The sequence below is a fragment of the Rana temporaria genome, chromosome 2, assembly GCF_905171775.1.
Source record: "Rana temporaria chromosome 2, aRanTem1.1, whole genome shotgun sequence".
Taxonomy (NCBI): domain Eukaryota; kingdom Metazoa; phylum Chordata; class Amphibia; order Anura; family Ranidae; genus Rana; species Rana temporaria.
Genome location: NC_053490.1, coordinates 150,114,164 through 150,136,031, shown reverse-complemented (window position 1 = coordinate 150,136,031; position 21,868 = coordinate 150,114,164). Strand labels below are relative to the sequence as shown.

At 41.6% G+C, this 21,868-nt stretch overlaps 1 protein-coding gene across 1 annotated transcript in view; it reads left to right on the top strand.

The window, feature by feature from the left end:
• CNMD (chondromodulin) overlaps positions 1–21,868 on the top strand; it is a 106,504-nt gene that overhangs the window by 43,243 nt on the left and 41,393 nt on the right. Inside the window, exon 4 of the mRNA XM_040341331.1 lies at positions 9,390–9,503. Within this exon, the coding sequence (XP_040197265.1) occupies positions 9,390–9,503 (114 nt within the window). The remainder of the gene's footprint in view (positions 1–9,389; positions 9,504–21,868) is intronic.

Sequence of the window (21,868 nt, the reverse complement as noted above, 5' to 3'; positions counted from 1 at the left end):
GTTCTGTGTACTGTGGTAGAGCAGATATGATGAATGAAGTGTCCTGGGTTTAGTAACACTTTAAACATCAAGCTACAAAATTCATAGGTTGGCCATAGACTGTTCAAATTCTCACCCAGTTCATCAGGGACCGGTTGAGATTCGAACAGTGTATGGGCAGGCTGAATGTACCAAGTTGATCGCTCAATCAACCCGGGTACAACCAGCCAGACAGATTTACTTTCCCAACACATTGCAATTAGAAAAATGTGTGAATACTGGGTGAAATTTATAGTAGAACCCTGTGATAATGATGTTGTTCTATCTCCAAACAAAGTTTGAAGTTAGAAGTTTTGTATACCGATCAGCCATAACATTATGACAACTCACCATAACCTGTAAAAGCATGGACTCCACTTCACCTCCTGAAGGTATGCTGTGGTATCTGGCACCAAGCCATCAGTAGCAGATTCTTTAAGTTCTGTAAATTGCAAGGTGGGACCTCCATGGATTGTTTTTCCAGCACATCCCACAGATACTCAATTGGATTGACATCAGAAGAATTTGGATGTCACGTTAACACCTCAAACCTGTTGTGCTCCTCAAGTCATTCTTAACATCTTGAGCCAGGCCACCTTCTTCCATTACTCCGTGGACCAGTTCTGATGCTCACAGCCCATTGTAGAGGCTTTTGGATGTGGACATGGATCAGCATGGGCACCCTGACCAGTCTGCAGCTACAGTGCCTCATACGCAACAAACTGCAATACACTGGGATTGATTTACTAAAATTGGAGAGTACAAAATCTGGCGCAGCTCTGCATAGAAAACATTCAGCTTCCAGGTTTTCTAGTTTTTTTTTTCAATCAAAGCTTAATGAAGTTAGAAGCTGATTGGCTCCAAGGCACACACAGACCTTAATGGATTTCATGTTCCTGACAGCCAAAATTGCTATTGCAATCACCTGGAAAAGTCCAGTTATAGACGTAGCCCTAATGAAGTGTAAACTAACTTGGGTAATGCTAAATGAATCTTGCGAGACAAACAACGTCATTTCGACAAGATATGCTCTCCTTGGCTTGCCTACCTGCAGGTCTCAGACATAAAGTGCTGATTCCAGGACTGTTTGGCATTAGACTCCCCAACGGACTCACCTGCTTTTCTTCTCTACTTTTATCACTGATTTTCTTTTTTTTCATTCTTCCCCATTTTAACCCTTACTCTACTTATTGTCCACAAATGATTAGTAATGGGAGTCACATTACCCATAAAATAATGCATTGTGTTCTGACAATGGAGAAAGTATCTGCAGTCTACAACGTAAGATAAAAGTATAATTGTTTGAAGAATATTTCAAGAAGGTATTGCGATATTGTTGTTTACAACTTTTTGGATTATGGGTGTACAATGGAAGGACCTGTAGGGTTACCCTGGGGAGGGCCCCGTCTTCCACCCACAGGGGCCTCATGGGTTTCAGTTATGCAACCACCCATGTAATATTAGGTTCTCATGTTCGCTCTTGTGCCTATATCGGCCACCAAGGTCGACCTGTCTTATTCGCGAAACCCTGATTACCTTTCTCTCTCCCTTAACTCCCCTGCCTTTTGTTTCCCATGTATTTGCATTGTAAAATGATTTGAGCATGGCAAGGATTGTTTGCCACTCTATTTTGTGACGCTCATAAAAAAGTTCTCAGTAAAAACTAATGTAACAGAAGCTGATTGTCTATCATGCACAATTGAACTAGATGTTGCTCTCTCCATTTTTAGTAAATCAACCCCTGTGCATAGAAGTAAAAAAACTGGACGACGGTTACAAAAGTTGGATTGTAGTGGCAATCTTTCTTTACTGAGCACATGCTTGTTCTGGGTCAGCATTTCAGAAAGTACTGAAGATAGAGAGAACGATAAAACTAGAATCTACGTAAGGAAGCCAACGGTGACAACCTGCATATATTACTTAGTACACGGTCACTTTAAGGCTAATGTCAGTCAGTTTTTGCATATATTGGCATTAGCAAAGCTGCAGTCATACATGAACGGATAAAATATGAGATGTTATATACATACATAGTTCATGAGTCTCATACAAGTAAATGTAAAAGAAAATCACATGATGCTTTCAGCCAGTTCAAATATTCAGTGTTCACTTCTATTCCCGTGACAGTGACAAAACGCTATGCACACAGATAGATAATTGAAAAGAACATTGGATTCCTGCACTTAACAGTGTAGAAAATGTGCTCTCCTTTGTCTCTGCCCTTTCGTTTACCAAATGTGTATGAATCTGGCTTGGCCATTGCCTTGTGTCAGTGTTTCATTCAGCCTTAACACTCATCTATATTGTCAGCTTCGCTCCACAACTACAGCACTGAGATATGGAGCCCGAGAGCTGATCCCAGCTGAGAACACACATACAGCAACAGGGGAAGCACCCATGTGTAAAAAAAACACGCTCTTCGAATAAAAATATCCCTGGATGAGCCAGGCACCTGTACTTTTGTGAAGCAACAAAAAATCGAAAAAGCAGAAGGGATAACAAAAATGTAGTAGCAAGAAGTAATAGCCATCAGTTTAACAAGTCCATAGCACAACTGTTATGGTTTGCTCAGAGCAAGACATGCTTAGCAGATCTTTATCACATTTCTTATAATTTTGTGTAAAGACTCAGACTTATGTGTTATCTAGAATTCTTGGCACTTGGGGCTTTCTAGATATGGAATGTTAATATAATTTAGAGCACTAAGAAATGCACTTAATTACATGTAAAACAATATTTGCCTTTCCCATGCTATCGTTAACATTCGTAGACCCTGTCAGGTCTCTAAAGAAATAAATATTTAAGTTTCTTGTATAGAAGAGGTCGCATACCTCTACAACAGCCCAGGTGACCTACCTACTAGCACTGCAATCTCCGGTACTCTGACCGTTTTTTTTAGCACTTCCAGGAGTCTAATTGATGTAGTGTGTGTGTGTGTGTATACAGTATATGTATGTGTGTATAAATAGACAGATAGATGGATAGATAGATGGATAGATAGATAGATAGATAGATAGATAGATAGATAGATAGATAGATAGATAGATAGATAGATAGATAGATAGATAGATAGATAGATAGATCAGCTTGTCTTCATGTGCAGTTGGGTGTATTTTAAATGTTTATAATTGGCCAAATGGGAAGGCAAAATGGTGGCAGGAAAATACTTTTTGGATCTATATTGGAATATAATTTGGCTTTTTCTTCCTTTTTTAATTATTGTTGTGAATAGAGACATGCAGGATGAAAAAATGTGTTTTTATTTTGATTCATTTATAAAGGGTAAGAGCCGGTTCACACTAGGGTGACACGACTTCCAGCACGACTTTCAGAGGCGACTCCGACACGACTTGAACATGAACCACAGGGCGATCTGGGGCGATTTACAACACAACTTGAAGTCGTCTCCAGGACAGGAGACTTTCCAGTGGCCAATAAAACAACAATCAGCTCTGGGAGAGGGAGGGGGGCAGGAGAGATTTGCCTGAGAAATGTATGTTATCTTCCTGGAAAGTAGCTTCAGATAAGACAGTGATCCGACTTCTGAGGCGACTTCCATTGAAATCAATGGGTACAAATCGCCTACAAGCCGGATTGAAGTAGTACAGGAACCTTTTCTGAAGTCGGATCGCCTTGAGTCGTGTGTATTAACACAGCTCCCATTCACTTCCATTGTTTTTCTCTACAGCGTGACTTGGGACGACTTGAGGCGACATGAAGTCGGATCGCAAGTCGCCCCAGTGTGAACCAGCTCTGACTGTACTTTTGTTGGAAAAAAATCTAGCAAATAAACAAAATAATATAGCATATACAATTGTGACACAAGTCATGGTGTCATTGAATGCTATTAAAAATTACCTTTCCTTAAGTGGTTAGGTTCATTAATTTGTTTTGTCATTTTCGTTTTTATTTAGAATGATTCGTTTTTGGAATTTGTTTTGTATATTTTGGATCCGTTTCATATTTTCGTTGTTCCAAATCAATTTGTAATTTGGAAGATTTGCTAAATTCATTTTAATATGTTAATTAGTTTCTAAAGATTACTGTGTTTGGTTTGGGTGGAAGTGGATCCATCAAAATCTCCAATTCATAACATAGTTACATAGTTACATCGTAGGTGTGGTTGAAAAAAGACACAAGTCCATCAAGTCCAACCTATGTGTGTGATTATATGTCAGTATTACATTGTATATCCCTGTATGTTGTGGTCGTTCAGGTGCTTATCTAATCGTTTTTTAAAACTATCGATGCTCCCTGCTGAAACCACCGCCTGTGGAAGTGAATTCTACATCTTTGCCGCTCTTACAGTAAAGAACCCTCTACACAGTCTGAGGTTAAAACTCTTTTCTTCTAATCTTAATGAGCCACGTGTCTTATTAAACTCCCTTCCATGGAAAAGTTGTATCCCTATAGTGGAGTCACCACTCACCAGTATGGTATTTGTAAATTAAAATCATATCCCCTCTCAAGCGTCTCTTCTCCAGAGAGAATAAGTTCAGAGCTCGTAACCTTTCTTTATAACTAATATCCTCCAGTTCCTGTTTCAGCTTAGTTGCCCTTCTCTGTACTCGCTTTATTTCCAGTACATCCTTCCTGAGGACTGGTGCCCAGAACTGGACAGCATATTTCAGGTGAGGCCGGACCAGAGCCTTGTAAAGTGGGAGAATTATCGTTTTATCTCTGGAGTTAATCCCCTTTTTAATGCATGCTAATATTCTGTTCGCTTTGTTAGCAGCAGTTTGGCATTGCATGCCATTTCTGAGCCTATCATCTACTAGGACCCCCAGGTCCTTTTCCATCCATCCAGTGAGTAGATTGCATTCATATTTTTGCCACCCAAATACATAATTTTACATTTTTCCACATTAAACCTTATTTGCCATGTATTTGAAAGGAAAAATATTGGGACTTTCAATGAGGCAGTGGCTATTATTAGGCCACTGTCTCATTTCCTGGTAATTGTCTACAAGAGGAAGGAAAAAGGGGAGGGAAAAGGGTAAGGCATGTAATGACGTAAAATACAACGTAACCTTGGGACTGTAGTGAGACAACGGCTAGTAATAGGGTTTAAGCCTTAGACTAATGCGCGGTTCATTTCGTCCATGACTGGATAATGCTGCTAATCCAAATTGTGATAGGAGGTCCGTCTCCCCCTCTTCCCTCAGGTTAGGGGGCCTATAGCATACTCCCAGTATTATTTTCCCCTTAGTTTCATCCCTTTGGAGCTCTACCCATAAGGATTCCACCTTCTCCCTAACTCCCTTAGTAATGTCATCTCTCACATTATTTTTGATATACAGGCATACCCCTCCCCTTTTTTTACACTCTCTATCCCTTCAATAAAGGCAATACCCATGAATCGTTGCCAGGCAATTGTGAAAGTCTCTGAAATTCCCCAAAAATCTAAATCTTCCTCGTACAACAGTATTTCTAGTTCTTCCATCTTGTCCGCCAGGCTCCTGGCATTGGTGAACATGCCATGCAGTTTAGACCGGTCACAAACTGCCCTCTTAGTGGGTGTTCTGAGATTGCAAATAGGACTTGCTACTATACTTACCTCGAGTTTATGTGCTTTAGTAAACCTACCACTAATGCCCCCAATACTACCCTCTGGTATATGCTCTGCGCTGACTATCTCTACCTCTGGACCCTCCCCTTGTCGCCTAGTTTAAAAGCCCCCCTAACTTTTTGGCCATCTTCACTCCCAGCAGATCTACACCCTACTCATTTAGGTACAATCCATCCCTTCTATAGAACTGGTGTCCGACTGAGAAGTCAGCCCAGTTCTCCAGGAACCCAAACCCCTCCTTAATACACAAGCTCGGCCACTTGTTTACTTCCCTAATCTCCCTCTGCCTTTTTGATGTGGCTCGAGGTACCAGTAGTATTTCTGAGAATACTACCTTGAAGGTCCTTTTCCTCAATTTAGCTCCTAAGTCCCTAAAATCGTTCTTTAGGACACTCCATCTGCCTCTGACTTTGTCATTGATGCCAACGTGCTCCATGATAGCCGGGTCTTCCCCAGCCCCTCCCAGTAATCTGTCCACCAGATCCGTGATAACAAATGGAACTAAATTAATTTTGGGTTTAATCGTTATGTTATGATTTGGAGATTCTGGTGGCTCCACCGCCATCCAACACAAATACAATGAATTATCATTTTATTTCACTTTTATACCTTACTGTATTTATTGCATTATGTTTCCATTTCATATGTAGTGCATTTTTTATAATAATGAACCACTTCCATACAATGCCTATTCTGGCTCTCCTCTTCTACATGTAAAAATCATACATTTTTTGTTAGAAAATTACTCAGGAACCCCTAAACATTATATAATTTTTAGCAAAGACTCTAGGGAATAAAATGGCGGTCGTTTCAACTTTTTACGTCACATGGTAGTTGGGCAGCAATTTTTCAAATGCCTTTTTTTTGGAAAAAAAATGTTTCATGAATAAAAAAAAAACAGTAAAGTGATCCCAATTTTTTTTGTATAATGTGAAACATGTTACGCCGAGTAAATAGATACCTAACATGTCACACTTTAAAATTGTGCACACTTGTGGAATGGCGCCAAACTTTGATACTTAAAACTCTCCATAGGCGTTGTTTACATTTTTTTTACAGTTTACCAGTTTTGAGTTACAGAGGAGGTCTTGGGCTAGAATTGTTGCTCTCACTCTAACGCACATGGCGATACCTCACATGCATGATTTGAATGCTGTGTAAATTTGTGGGTTCATGCGGGACTCCATCCCTGTCCTCGAAATTCCACTACCATCATCCTGGGCAAGGACCCCAAAAAGCTGATCTCCCAGTTCTATGCCTATCTTCTGATGCCCTCGGCTACCACCACCAGCCCATCAGCTAAAATCCCGCTGGGAGCCTGATCTGGGCGATGTGTTGGCTGAGGACTGGGAGGAGGCTCTCGCTAACTGTAGAATTGTTTCCCCTAAGCTCTCTGACCGCCTTACCCACCTATACATTCTCCATCGATCATACCTGACGTCCTACCGCATCTCTAAATACAGACCTGGACACAGCCCCAACTGCCCCAAATGTGACCATCCTCTGGACATGTCCTTGCATACAGGGGTTCTGGACCCAGGTGGTTTGGTTCCTCCACGACCGCATGGGCTCCCCGCTGTCCCTCTGCCCTCGCCAATGTGTGTTGGGGCTTCTCGCTTTCCGAGGCCGAAAAGTACTTGAACATATTTCTGCAAGAAACATTATTTCTTGCCAGGCTTCAGATAGCCAAGACATGGATGAGGGGATTCCCTCCTACACTGCAGCAATGGATCAGAGCTGTCAATAAAACTCTTCCTTTCAAAAGAATACTTTACGTCCATAGGGGATGCCCAGATAAATACCATAACATTTGGGATAGATGGCTGGGGGATGCCTCCACCTGTGACGCAGAAGACTAGCCATGCTCCTCTCTGGTAACCCCACAGGCTCCCCATGGGGCCCCCCTCCTCCCCCTTTATTGGCCCTGCACTGCTCTGTTCACAATCAAACTGTGCTATGCATGCACCTGTAATGATTTTTGTCATGCCTTTATGTATGTCAATGGGATTGATTCGCAATTGTAGTGCCTGTTGCACTATTTACCCGTATGTCTATGTACTTTCTATGCTCAATAAACATTGTCTTGATTAAAAAAATCACCTTGTATTCCTTGTAATAGGAATAGTGCATGACAGGTCCTGTTTAAGGAGAGATCTGGGGGCAACAAGACCCCAGATCGCTCCTTCAGTCTGGAAAGACTGAGATAAAAAAATAAAATAACCTGACTCTGCCTTTCCAGCCACCTACCCTGCAATGTTTTCTTCCGCTGGCCCAGGCGTGACGTCATAATGTTGCGCCCGGGCATCCAAGGGTCATAGAGATGACTGGGGACCCAGAAATCCCTATGGTTAACTTCCGGCGGCGGCCGATTCATTCTCTGGCTTGCTGGGCAAGCCAGTAGAAGCACCGGAGGGAGGCGAGAACCGCCTGTAAGAACGATAAGCTTCTAAACTGCCTCTATGATTGTTCTTATGGTGCACAGAATCGCCGGCCAAAAAAGATGATATCTGATATCCCCACTCAAAGTCCAGGATGTCATATGACGTCCTTGGGCTGGAAGTGGTTACCGATGTTAATGCAACATAAATTCGGATCATTTGTTTTGCTGTTACATTATTTTGGATCTGAATGAATATGAATGAATTCAGTGTTTCGTCATAATTTATTTTGGATTCGTAATAATTCGTTACTACTGTGATTCAGAGATTCGGATACATACAAATTTCTAAATAATTAACATTTTGTCTGAAATTCGATTTGTAATGAAACAAATCTCACATGTCTAGTTGTGACCTAATAAGTTTTCCTATTCATATCCCCTTATATAGATTCCTAACTGCTTGACGTGTTCAATGCTTTACAGGCTTTTAATAAAAAGCTTCTAAAAAAACAATGCTAATTTTTTTTTAACCTACATTTATTTATTTTTACAATAGTGAATGTATACTTTAAATTGAGCAAGTGCTATGTGCACAGGATTCCCTGGGGGGTTTACAAGCTTTTTTCATCTTGGAATCCTTTTTCTTTAAGTGACAGCTGTCTAATGCCGCGTACACAAGATCGGTTTGTCTGATGAAAACAATCTGATGGACCGTTTTCATCAGACTAGCCGATTGTGTGTGGGCCCCATCGGTTATTTATCCATCGGTTAAAAAACTAGGAGCTTGTTTTAAAATGATCTGATGGTTAACTAACCGATAGAAAAAAACGATTGTCTGTGGGTACGTCCATCGGTTAAAAATCCACGCATGCTCAGAATCAAGTCGAAGCATGCTTGGAAGCATTTCTCAGCATGTCGTTGTGTTTTACGTCACCGCGTTCTGAAACGATCGTTTTTTTAACCGATGGTGTGTAGGCACGACTGATGAAAGTCAGCTTCATCGGATATCTGATGAAAAAATCCATCGGATGAACCGAGGTGATTTTTTTTTTTCCCTAATTTTTGAGACATTTTTCCTTGCTTCCTGTTGTGTCTTCAGAACAGAAAGTTAAGGAAAATCTCCCCATAGGACAGAGACAAGCCTGCCAGGGATTTTAACCATGCCCTGCCCTATATGCAAGATACACTTGAAGGAAACCTATGTTTCCGATCTTATTCCTTAGTGCCAGTCAACAGTTTACCCTCATGCTTCATTCTTCATATTTTCTTTTTCTACTTGGCTTACATTTTTCTATTCTTATATAAGAAGCATTGTACATTTATGTGCAGGTTGAAGAGATAAGACATACAGTGTCAGTTAGTATGAGGATCTGTGGCGTGCGGGCGTATGGCCATTGTGTATAACTGTGTCTATCTTTTTAGGGTATTACCGGAATTCGTTTTGCTGGAGGAGAAAAATGCTACATTAAATCTCAAGCCAAGGCTCACGTTCCGGATGTTGACAGCGTGACAAAGGAAAGCCTCTCGTTTGAATTGGTAAGCACCAGACAAAAGAATGTGGATATGTGACAATTTAAACCCATTGTGACCCAAAAGTTGCAGTATCTGATTATATTTTCTGCATGATTTCTGAACACTTCTATGAGAAGAACAACAAACTTCTATATAGACATTAGACCGTGGCCAGCCATACAGTCAAGCAGTACACAGCTTTCTTTAAGCAGAATAAGGAGAACAATTTACCATTGTGTCAAACAAGCAAAAGCATATAACTCTTCTTCGGACCCCTAATGTGCTGTTAAAGTCCCAAAGTTGTTCCCATGGGTCAAAAATATCAATCATGTTGAATGAAGACTTGCCCTTGCAACCTGTCACAATAGTTTACTGCTCTGGATAGAAGGTGTCTGCACAATTCCCCCAGCCACTAATGGGGTTGGTATCACTCAGCGGCAATTGGTCTACCAGTCGCTTATATTTGACCCATCTTTCCACATTAGAAGACAAGCATTAACGTGAAAAGAAAACTCTCTGTGACAGAAGCAGGGCCAGGACAAAGTGTGGATAGGTAGGGCGGCTGCCCTGGGCACTGTGGTATTATGTGAGGTGGAGGGGCAACATGAGGAGATTGGGGGAGGGGGTAAGAATTGTTCTAGGAGGGGAAATTTAGAAAGGTGTGCTAGGAGTGGTCATTTGGGGGGATATGTGTTTAGGGGGATTTGTTCTAGGAGGGAGGATTTTGGGAGTTTGTGCTAGAAAAGGTGATATGGTGGTGGGGGGGGGGATTTGTGCTAGGAGGGGGGATTGGAGGAATGGAATTTGTGGATTTGTGCTTGGAGGGGAAATTTGAGGGGTGAAGGACTTGTACTATGATGGGGACATTTTTGTTTGGGGGGGTGTGCTGGGGGCATATGGGGAAAGAGGATTTTGAGCTGGGGAAGGGCAAGGATTTTTGTTGGGATGGGGGATTTTAGGGGCAGATTTGTACTGGGAGAAGGGGGAATTTAAGTTTAGGGTTAGGCATGCAGATTAATGCTCAATTTTCCTTTTTGCAGATTTTTTCGGACATATATTGCTCATACATCTTGGGCGGGCACACACAATTTGGTCTGGGCTCTAGATGACCTTGTCCTGGTACTGGATAAGATCAGCTAAAGTTGGTAGACACATTCTACTTATAAACATATTCTCTAAATAAAGCAACTTGACCTTAAAAGTTATATTACTAGAGTTACATAAAAAAATGAACTGGTTTACTTCCCCTTTAAGTTTCCGTTTTGATGCAGACATATAATTCTTGTTAAAAGTTTCCCCTTTGAAGTCAGCATTTCTCACCATGTTTCTATCAGTAAAAATGTTGTCTTATCATACGTGTCCCCAGTCATAGGTATAGGTACAGTGGGGATCGAAAGTTTGGGCATCCCAGGTAAACATTTGTATTAATGTGCATAACGAAGCCAAGGAAAGATGGAACAATCTCCAAAAGGCATCAAATTACAGATTAGACATTCTTATAATATGTCAAAAAAAGTTAGATTTTATTTCCATCATTTACACTTTCAAAATTACAGAAAACAAAAAAATGGCGTCTGCAAAAGTTTGGGCACCCTGCAGAATTTATAGCATGCACTGCCCCCTTTGCAAAGCTGAGACCTGCCAGTGTCATGGATTGTTCTCAATCATCGTCTGGGAAGACCAAGTGATGTCAATCTCAAAGGTTTTAAATGTCCAGACTCATCTGACCTTGCCCCAACAATCAGCACCATGGGTTCTTCTAAGCCGTTGTCTAGAAAACTGAAACTGAAAATAGGTGACGCTCACAAAGCTGGAGAAGACTATAAGAAGATAGCAAAGCGCTTTCAGATGTCAATATCCTCTGTTCGGAATGTAATTAAGAAATGGCAGTCATCAGGAACAGTGGAAGTTAAAGCAAGATCTGGAAGACCAAGAAAAATATCAGACAGAACAGCTCACAGGATTGTGAGAAAAGCAATTCAAAACCCACGTTTGACTGCACGATCCCTCCAGAAAGATCTGGCAGACACTGGAGTTGTGGTACACTATTCCACTATAAAGAGATACTTGTACAAATATGGTCTTCATGGAAGAGTCATCAGAAGAAAACCTCTTCTACGTCCTCACCACAAAAATCAGTGTTTGAACTTTGCAAATGAACATATAGATAGCCTGATGCATTTTGGAAACAAGTTCTGTGGACCGATGAGGTTAAAATAGAACTTTTTGTCCGGAATGAGCAAAGGTACGTTTGGAGAAGTAAGGGCACAGAATTTAATGAAAAGAACCTCTGCCCAACTGTTAAGCATGGGGGTGGATCAATCATGCTTTGGGGTTGTATTGCAGCCAGTGGCACAGGGAACATTTCACAAGTAGAAGGAAAAATGGATTCAATAAAATTTCAGCAAATTTTGGATGGTAACTTGATGCCATCTGTGAAAAAGCTGAAGTTAAAGAGAGGATGGCTTCTACAAATGGATAATGATCCTAAACACACCTCAAGATCCACGGGGGATTACATCAAGAGGCGTAAACTGAAGGTTTTGCCATGACCTTCACAATCTCCTGACCTCAACATAATTGAAAATCTATGGATAGACCTTAAAAGAGCAGTGCGTGACAGACAGCCCAGAAATCTCAAAGAACTGGAAGACTTTTGTAAGGAAGAATGGGCAAAGATACCTCAAACAAGAATTGAAAGACTCTTGGCTGGCTACAAAAAGCGTTTACAAGCTGTGATACTTGCCAAAGGGGGCAGTACAAGATATTAACTCTGCAGGGTGCCCAAACTTTTGCAGACGCCATTTTTTGGTTTTCTGTAATTTTGAAAGTGTAAATGATGGAAATAAAATCTAACTTTTTTTGACATATTATAAGAATGTCTAATCTGTAATTTGATGCCTTTTGGAGATTTTTCCATCTTTCCTTGGCTTCGTTATGCACATTAATTCAAATTTTTACCTGGGGCGCCCAAACTTTCGATCCCCACTGTACATGTGCTCCCATGTATCTAACATGGGAGTAGGAGGTGATGGCTCAGCCTGTCAGGGCCACTGCCTGTCCTTTGTGGTACTAGTATTATATCCACTTATCATAGCATATGGTGCAGTTCCTGCCTATGCCTTACTGCATTAGTTTTCTCTATGAGCCCAATACATTTACACTAATATATGTACACCTTGCAGACATACCCAGGGCTCCAACAAGGGGGGTAAGAAACATTTATTTTTATTGATTGCCACCTGTTCATAGTTCATTACATTATAAACCCAGTTTGTATACAGTGTCCTTATTATCCTGCTAGTTAGAGTATTTTTTTGTTGTGTGTCCCAGTTGTAGAGAGGCACATACAACATGATGTATAACTAACTGAAGAAAAGCCGTCGTAACAAGCGAAAGGGAAAATGACATTTGTTGTCAGTCAGAACTAACACTAGATTGTAGTATGGTAAACTCAATTTTAGACGTAAATTTAATGTTAATTTAGTGGTTTTTTTTTTTAGATGTATAATAATTATAGGTCATAAAGCATTTAGCTAGTGGTATAATAATAAAAAAACACCATGATATTATGTGAGGCTTCAGAAACCTAGTTCTGTGTACATCTAAATACATTGTAAATGATTAGAGATAATGAATCTGCTGACGTGTATATGGAAAGGACGACTGGGTGGGAGTGTACTGGATCCAGGCTCTCCCTTGTGTATAAGTGCCGGCTCCTCCATTACTCTGTCCTGTAGATTTATTGCTTGTAAGCGGTCCGCTGTCACCTACCATCAATTTGAAGATAAACCACTCTTAATGCTGTCATGTCATCCATACTCCTGGGCTGTGACCTGCTTATATGCTTTCTGGGATAAGAGAGGCTTGATAGAATTTTATGTATGAAAATCTGTATTTTAAGAATTGTACATTATGTTTATCCATATATAAGTTAATTTTACAGTAAAAGTTTGCTTGACAACCAGAATACATTGCACTGAAACAAAGTAATAAAATTATTTTTTTAAGCTGCAGTCGAGAAGGTTAGGCAGAAATAGTTCAGTTACATAAAAAGATGACTTTAAAAATCTAGGTGCTGAATAGATACCCAATATACTATATAAATGCCTCTCTTCCCAGCGGGATTTGATGAAGTTATGGTGCCCATGCAGTGAAAAAAAAAGTTGCAATAGATAAGTATAGTCTATGAGAAGTTTATACGGCAGAATAGGCAAAACTGTCACTGAGGTCAATGGATGGCGAACGATTGGGCCATGTTCATCCTCCTCTGGACCTCCTGTGAGCAATGTTTTACTGTAGTACATCACATGTGCCTACAAATAATAGTCAGTTCTTTCATAATTTTGTATAATGAGCTTTCATTCAATCCCTGCAGTACTATATGCTTTGTCTTTTTTCAGGCGTGGAATGTGGAAAACCCACTGACTTGAGCTACCCCATTTTTTTTAACAATAATTTGCAGATTCCTACGTAAGCGTACATTATGTATATGCATGTACAGTAGGGTGACCAGACATCCCCAGTTTCAGGGGACATGTCCCCTGATTGAGGACACTGTCCCCAGACCAAGTTTCTCCCTGTCCCCAGATTGGATTTAATACAAAATTTAGTATTACACACCCTTGCTCCGCCGTGCCTACTAGCATAGAGGGGTTGGATTTTTTCTATTATCTGTGCCCCTTTTTGATGATCATGTGCTGGTCGGAGTGGAGGGAGTATTTCTTCAGTTTCGGGGGCATGCCCATTCAGCTCCGGTCGCATGTTCTTCTGCCTTGGCTCAAATCCTGGCCAGCCACCTGCCTATCTCCTTGCCTTCCCCTGGCGGAGTGATCTTCCTCCACTCCCCATCCAGTAGTAGCCGGGGCCCGAAGAGTAAGACTTGAGAGGCTGTGAGGCGGGCGGCGACTGGCAGAGAGTCGCTGATTGTTGCCATTACTAGTAAAGAGAAAATATGTCCCCGGATTTCATTTTAAAAATCTGGTCACCTTAATGTACAGTAACTGAAGCTTTTAAGACTTGTAGGGGCTTTCTAGGTTGTTTCACAAGGGATTGATGTGTGGACCTGTGCTGTGATTTGTGCTTTGCTATTACAGCAGAAAGATAGGCATGCATTTTAATGTATATATGTAGCAGACAAATCCGATGTTCATCCATAGTTGTAGATTTGTAGGAAGTGCAGTGGCAATAGATTTGCAATTGTTCACTGCTTGTTGTGGTAATTTATTATACCTCCTATTTAAGGCACCTGCATGGGCAGTTTGACATCTACTAGCAAGCTGGGTTGCACAGTAGAAGCACCTCTATCACTGGGCTATGTAGTAGAAGTGCCTGTATCACTGGGCTATGTGGTAGAAGTTCCTGTATCACTGGGCTATGAAGTAGAAGTGCCTGTATCACTGGGCTATGTAGTAGAAGCACCTGTATCACTGGGCTATGTAGTAGAAGTGCCTGTATCACTGGGCTATGTAGTAGAAGTGCTTGTATCACTGGGCTATGTAGTAGAAGCACCTGTATCACTGGGCTATGTAGTAGAAGTGCCTGTATCACTGGGCTATGTGGTAGAAGTGCCAGTATCACTGGGCTATGTAGTAGAAGTGCCTGTATCACTGGGCTATGTAGTAGAAGCACCTGTATCACTGGGCTATGTAGTAGAAGTGCCTGTATCACTGGGCTATGTAGTAGAAGTGCCTGTATCACTGGGCTATGTAGTAGAAGTGCTTGTATCACTGGGCTATGTAGTAGAAGCACCTGTATCACTGGGCTATGTAGTAGAAGTGCCTGTATCACTGGGCTATGTGGTAGAAGTGCCAGTATCACTGGGCTATGTAGTAGAAGTGCCTGTATCACTGGGCTATGTAGTAGAAGCACCTGTATCACTGGGCTATGTAGTAGAAGTGCCTGTATCACTGGGCTATGTGGTAGAAGTGCCTGTATCACTGGGCTATGCAGTAGAAGTAGCTGTATCACTGGGCTATGTGGTAGAAGTGCCTGTATCACTGGGCTATGTAGTAGAAGTGCCTGTATCACTGGGCTGTGTAGTAGAAGTGCCTGTATCACTAGGCTGTGTAGTAGAAGTGCCTGTATCACTGGGCTATGTAGTAGAAGTGCCCGTATCACTGGGCTATGTAGTAGAAGTTCCTGTATCACTGGGCTATGTAGTAGAAGTGCCTGTATCACTGGGCTATGTGGTAGAAGTGCCTGTATCACTGGGCTATGTAGTAGAAGTTCCTGTATCACTGGGCTATGTAGTAGAAGTGCCTGTATCACTGGGATGTGTAGTAGAAGTGCCTGTATCACTGGGCTATGTAGTAGAAGTGCCCGTATCACTGGGCTATGTAGTAGAAGCACCTGTATCACTGGGCTAAGTAACAGAAGAACTTAAGTGCCTGTATCACCGGGCTATGTAGTAGAAGCACCTGTATCACTGGGCTATGTAGTAGAAGCACCTGTATCACTGGGCTATGTAGTAGAAGTGCTTGTATCACTGGGCTATGTAGTAGAAGTGCCTGTATCACTGGGCTGTGTAGTAGAAGTGCCTGTATCACTGGGCTATGTGGTAGAAGTGCCTGTATCACTGGGCTATGTAGTAGAAGTGCCTGTATCACTGGGCTGTGTAGTAGAAGTGCCTGTATCCCTGGACTATGTAGAAGAATCACCTGTATCACTGGGCTATGTACTGTAGTAGAATCACCTTTTTTTTCTGGGCTAAGTAGTAGAAGCACCTGTATCACTGGGCTATGTAGTAGAATCACCTGTATCCCTCGACTATGTAGAAGAATTACCTGTATCACTGGGCTATGTAGTAGAATCACCTGTATCACTGGGCTATGTAGTAGAATCACCTGTATCACTGGGCTATGTAGTAGAATCACCTGTATCACTGGGCTATGTAGTAGAATCACCTGTTTACTGGGCTATGTAGTAGAATCACCTGTATCACTGGGCTATGTAGTATAATCACCTGTATCACTGGGCTATGTAGTAGAATCACCTGTATCACTGGGCTATGTAGTAGAATCACCTGTATCACTGGGCTATGTAGTATAATCACCTGTATCACTGGGCTATGTAGTAGAATCACCTGTATCACTGGGCTATGTAGTAGAATCACCTGTTTACTGGGCTATGTAGTAGAATCACCTGTATCACTGGGCTATGTAGTAGAATCACCTGTTTTACTGGGCTATGTAGAAGAAGCACCTTTTTTTCTGGGCTATGTAGAAGAAGCACCTTTTTTTCTGGGCTATGTAGAATAAGCACCTGTATCCCTGGCCTTTAAAGGGGAGTTCCACCCACAATTTCACTTTTTAAATATAAATACCCCTGTAATACACAAGTTTAATGTATTCTAGTAAAGTTAGTCTGTAAACTAAGGTCCGTTTTATTAGGTTGTTACAGCATTTAGATAGTTTATAATCTAGAAATAGACCGTGGCCATCTTAAGCGTGGGCATCATGAAGCCAGACTATATGACTTCCTGGATTTCAGCCTTGCATATCTCGCACATGCTCAGTGCACAAGCAATGTGATAGGTTTCAGTCAGGTTTGCAAGGACTACTGGGAAACATGATGCCTATCCCAGAAACCCTTGCAAATAGCCTAGGCAAATAAGGAGGAGGAAGTAATGAAGGACTACAAAATAAAGGTATTTACAAGCAACAAATTAAATAAAAATTGTCCATTCTGAACACTATGAGATTAGAGCATGCAGCACAGACAAACATAAAAAAAATGGGTGGAACTCCACTTTAATGCTTTGACTTTACTGCAGACTCGTTTGGCAAAAGAATGTATTAACACATTTCTGAAGATTATAGGAGAAAAGATGTTTCTTTAAATAAGCGCATTTTTAAACCTTATGCCCCACGCACACTGGGCAGTTAGTCCTGGAGCATGGAGCTCTGGTATTTAGTTGTGGGCGGAAGGCACAGATGTTGTGTCTAACCCCCCTGCCAACTTAATCACTATATTACTCTTTAGATTACTCCTCAAACTTTCCGGTTGTGTTAAAGATATTTTCAACCCTCAGGTTTGTTTTGTAAAAAATATAATTTCTGCATGATACAATAAAAACGCCAGTGTGTACTTAACGTTACAGAATATTATATTCTGTGCTAGAGACTTCACCTGTTCTAAAGAAAACCCTTTTTTGGAATTAAAAAAGAGACACATTTGTCATTACTGTTACATATAGAGCACCCCCCCATAGAAACAATTTCTCTTTGCTAGACGCTGAGCAAATACAGTACAAAGGGGGAGATTTACTAAACCTCAAGTGTGCAAAATCTGATGCAGCTCTGCAAAAAAAAACAATCAGCTTCCACGTTTTATTATCAAAGCTTAATTGACCAAGCTAAAGTTAGAAGTTGGTTGGCTAACATGCACAGCTGTACCAGATTCTGAGTGCTCCACTTTTAGTAAATACCCCCACCCATCTATTCAGCTGTCTCCAAGGTCCACCAATACATGGAGTGTGTATCTTGCCTTCACAGTGCAGAGCAGGGTGCACCTGTACACATGAGCTCTCATTCGCTCCTTAAAACAGTTGTGTGGCATGAACACAGGGTCACTTGGCTGGATAACGCTACTTAACCACTTAAGGACCGCCTAACGCCGATATACGTCGGCAGAATGGCACGGCTGGGCACAGGCACGTACAGGTACGTCGCCTTTAAGAGCCCAGCCATGGGTCGCGTGCCGCCGGTGTGCGCACGCGTCCGGATCCGAAGCTCCGAGACCGCGCCCGCGGACCCGATCGCCACCGGTGTCCCGCGCTCGGTCCCCGGAGCTGAAGAACGGGGAGGGGTGTGTCTAAACACACCTTCCCCGTTATTCACTGTGGCAATGTCAGTGATCGTCTGTTCCCTGATATAGGAAACGACGATCACTGACGTCACACACGTCCAGCCCCGCCCCCTACAGTTAGAAACACATATGAGGCCACACTTAACCACGACAGCGCCCCCTAGTGGTTAACTCCTAAACTGCAATTGTTATTTTCACAGTATCAGTGCATTTTTATAGCACTTTTCGCTGTGAAAATTACAATGGTCCCAAAAATGTGTCAAAATTGTCCGATGTGTCCACCATAATGTCGCAGTCATGAAAAAAATTGTTGATCGCTGCCATTAGTAGTAAAAAAAAAAATATTAATAAAATGCCATAAAACTATCCCCTATTTTGTAAACGCTATAAATTTTGCGCAAACCAATCGATAAACGCTTATTGCGATTTTTTTTTTTTTTACCAAAAATAGGTAGAAGAATACGTATCGACCTAAACTGAGAAAAAATAATGTTTTTTTATATCTTTTTGGGGGATATTTATTATAGCAAAAAGTAAAACATATTGATTTTTTTTTCAAAATGGTCACTCTATTTTTGTTTATAGCGCAAAAAAATAAAAACCGCAGAGGTGATAAAATACCACCAAAAGAAAGCTCTTTTTGTGGGAAAAAAGGACGCCAATTTTGTTTGGGAGCCACATCGCACGACCGCGCAATTGTCAGTTAAAATGATGCAGTGCCGAATCGCAAAAGGTCCTTTACCTGCATAATGGCCTGGGTCTTAAAGCGGAGGTTCCATTCCAAAAAATAATAAAACAAAAGTCAGCAGCTACTAACACTGTAGCTGCTGACTTTTAATAAGGACACCTACCTGTCCTAGCCGCCAGCGATCTCGGTCCCTGCCGAGGCCAATCCTCGATCCTGGCAGCTCCAAGCGCCGCCATCCACAGAAGGGGAAACAGGTAGTGAAGCCGTGCGGCTTCACTGCCCGTTTCCTACTGCGCATGTGCGAGCAGCGCGGCGCTTTGTGAATGGTCCAGCTGCTTTCTGGGACACACACAGTTCCCAGAATGCAGCGCGCCCCATTCACAAGAAGACGCCAAGTGTAGGAGGAGGAAGATAATCCACCGCGGAGGATGAAGAGACAGATTCGGCACTTCCATATAGCAACAGCTATTTAGGGTAAGTTTTTTTTTTTTTAGATTTTTGGTGGAATTTTTTTTTTCAGGTGGAAACTCCACTGTAACGGTCACCACCGTCTACGAACCTTCCATCAACCCACGACAGCTCATCTGACACTCCAACCATCCAACAGACATCAGACATCCCATTTCCCAGAATAACGAGACTCTGTTACTGGTTTCAAATGTATGAACACTTTTAATGGTTAGCTCTCAGGTTTATATACAGTTTTCAAGGCATGTTTCAGTGATCACAGGAACAATCAAACTCTCAACCCACACATCACACCCTGGGGGGCTTCAATACACCTTCAGATGGCTAATTGCTAAACATTCCAGACATTTTGGCACCGGTCTATACTTAACTATAATGACCTAATCACTGCACCTGAGAAGTCACATTCCTTAATTAACAGAATTCAAACAAAACACCATCACACAATGATTTACCCTCAATCCACATCTTTAGACAGACGGTCTGTCTCCGACAGAAAGGTATTCACACCTGAGCATCAATAGGCTTTAAACAGTGTTATCACACAATGAAAGGCCTTTCAAGAGCCAGCCTCATTTAACAACTCACTAGCCAGGGCTAAGCATTGAATGAGGCATTATTGACCGGTAGGGTCAGAATATTCTTTGCAGACATTAAGGAATGTATGGTGGGTTACTGCCCATGCTAAAACAATCCAACATATGCCCCTTATCTCCTGGCTCAATCTGTGCCCAAAAGTCACTCCTGTTACATCCACTTTAAGTGGTTAACTGAGCACATGCTGTTAAAGTGCCTGGCCTTCCAGCACAGCCACTAATGGTGGGGATAGTCCTGGCTATTGGACATCTCTCAGGCTGGTATGGGTGGTGCACAGGTAAGCACCCAATATTTTCTCAAATCAGAAGAAGAATGTGACATGTGAGGGTACAATTCACTTGCAGACTTTGGGAGGTAAGCAGTGTAACGAAAGGTCCCACACTCCGCTTGAGTGCTTCCGTCAGCACACTGCTTCCTCCAGTCTGGAACTTAAGATATCAGATATTACAGCTCATATATTGTAAGAACCAGGTGAGACTAGCTCAGTTACAAAACTACTTTTATTAAAACACAGAGATATTAAAACTTCTCCTCAGTAGACTGTCCAATCAGCAGGGAGAGTTGTTGGAGGAATTCGCCCCCTCCCCTCTCACAGCTAATCTACATAAACATCCCATAAAAACCAAGGCAGACAGACACAATAGAACAATGGAATGCAGCCACACCCCAAATGACCAAAAACAGAGCACACCATAGTATGAGACAATATACAAAATATATGTGTGTGTGTGTATATATATATATATATATATATATATATATATATTCCAGTTTGGTTGTACAGTGAGTACAATTCGTAGAGATCAGACTGGGGTACTCAGTCACCCTGTGCCCCTATTAGAGACACAGGGTGACTTAGACATAGGAAGTGCATGGGGAGCTGAAACAAGGGTTTGCCATCCTCTCCAAGGGATTCTGGTTTCCCACGGGCCCCCCACCCAAAGTGACTGCCATCACAAGCTACAAGAGGGTTGTTACATACTTTCCTTTAGTAACTCACCCTGTATGTAAAAATAAATTTAGCCGAAAATGCCAGCTTTATTAGCCTGTGGCTTCCGGTTATTGCAAGGCAAAGATTTCCCGGATCCTTAAGCCATCTCTAGAGGGTTATTTCAAGCTTAGTTACATCAAAGATAATTATGTTCATTAAGCAGTATTCTGCAGTAGTAATAGCTGATTCCACTTGATGTGTACCCCTGATAGAAATTTTGTACAGAGATGCTCCACTTTGTATCACATGGCCGCTTCACGGACGATGAACTAGGTGAATTCTCAAATAGCTATAATTAGTCTGACTTCATACTAGTACAGTGTACAGCAGAATCAGTCAATTTCTATCTAGACAGGCCACTGCCTTCCTGATCTTTCAAGGATATTCATATGCACTTGATGTACTGGCGTAATATATCATATAAATTGCTGCCTTTAGGTCATATCACTTCTTTGCAGGATATATTATCTCACAAATGTTCCTGCCGAGGCAGCTGTAGTCAGTAAAATTAGACAGCATTACGCATGTTAGTGCTCACATAATTGTGTTTATTACCCTTATTTTCAGATTTTTTTTTCTATAGATATGTACTCCCTGTGCATCATTCATATCCCAGACACGTGTCATGGTTGTTTTGTCCTCTGTACAGATCAAAACCAATTACTAGGTGATATTCTCAATCATAATTACACTGAGAAACCTTTGCTAGAATTTTTGTTAGAGATTGCTTTTCATAGCTGATGTGTACTGCAGGAGAGATATGTTTAAAATAATTGATTCTCCCTGGAACATGCATGAAATGTACTGTATCACCCTATAATGAAATGCAAAGAAGTG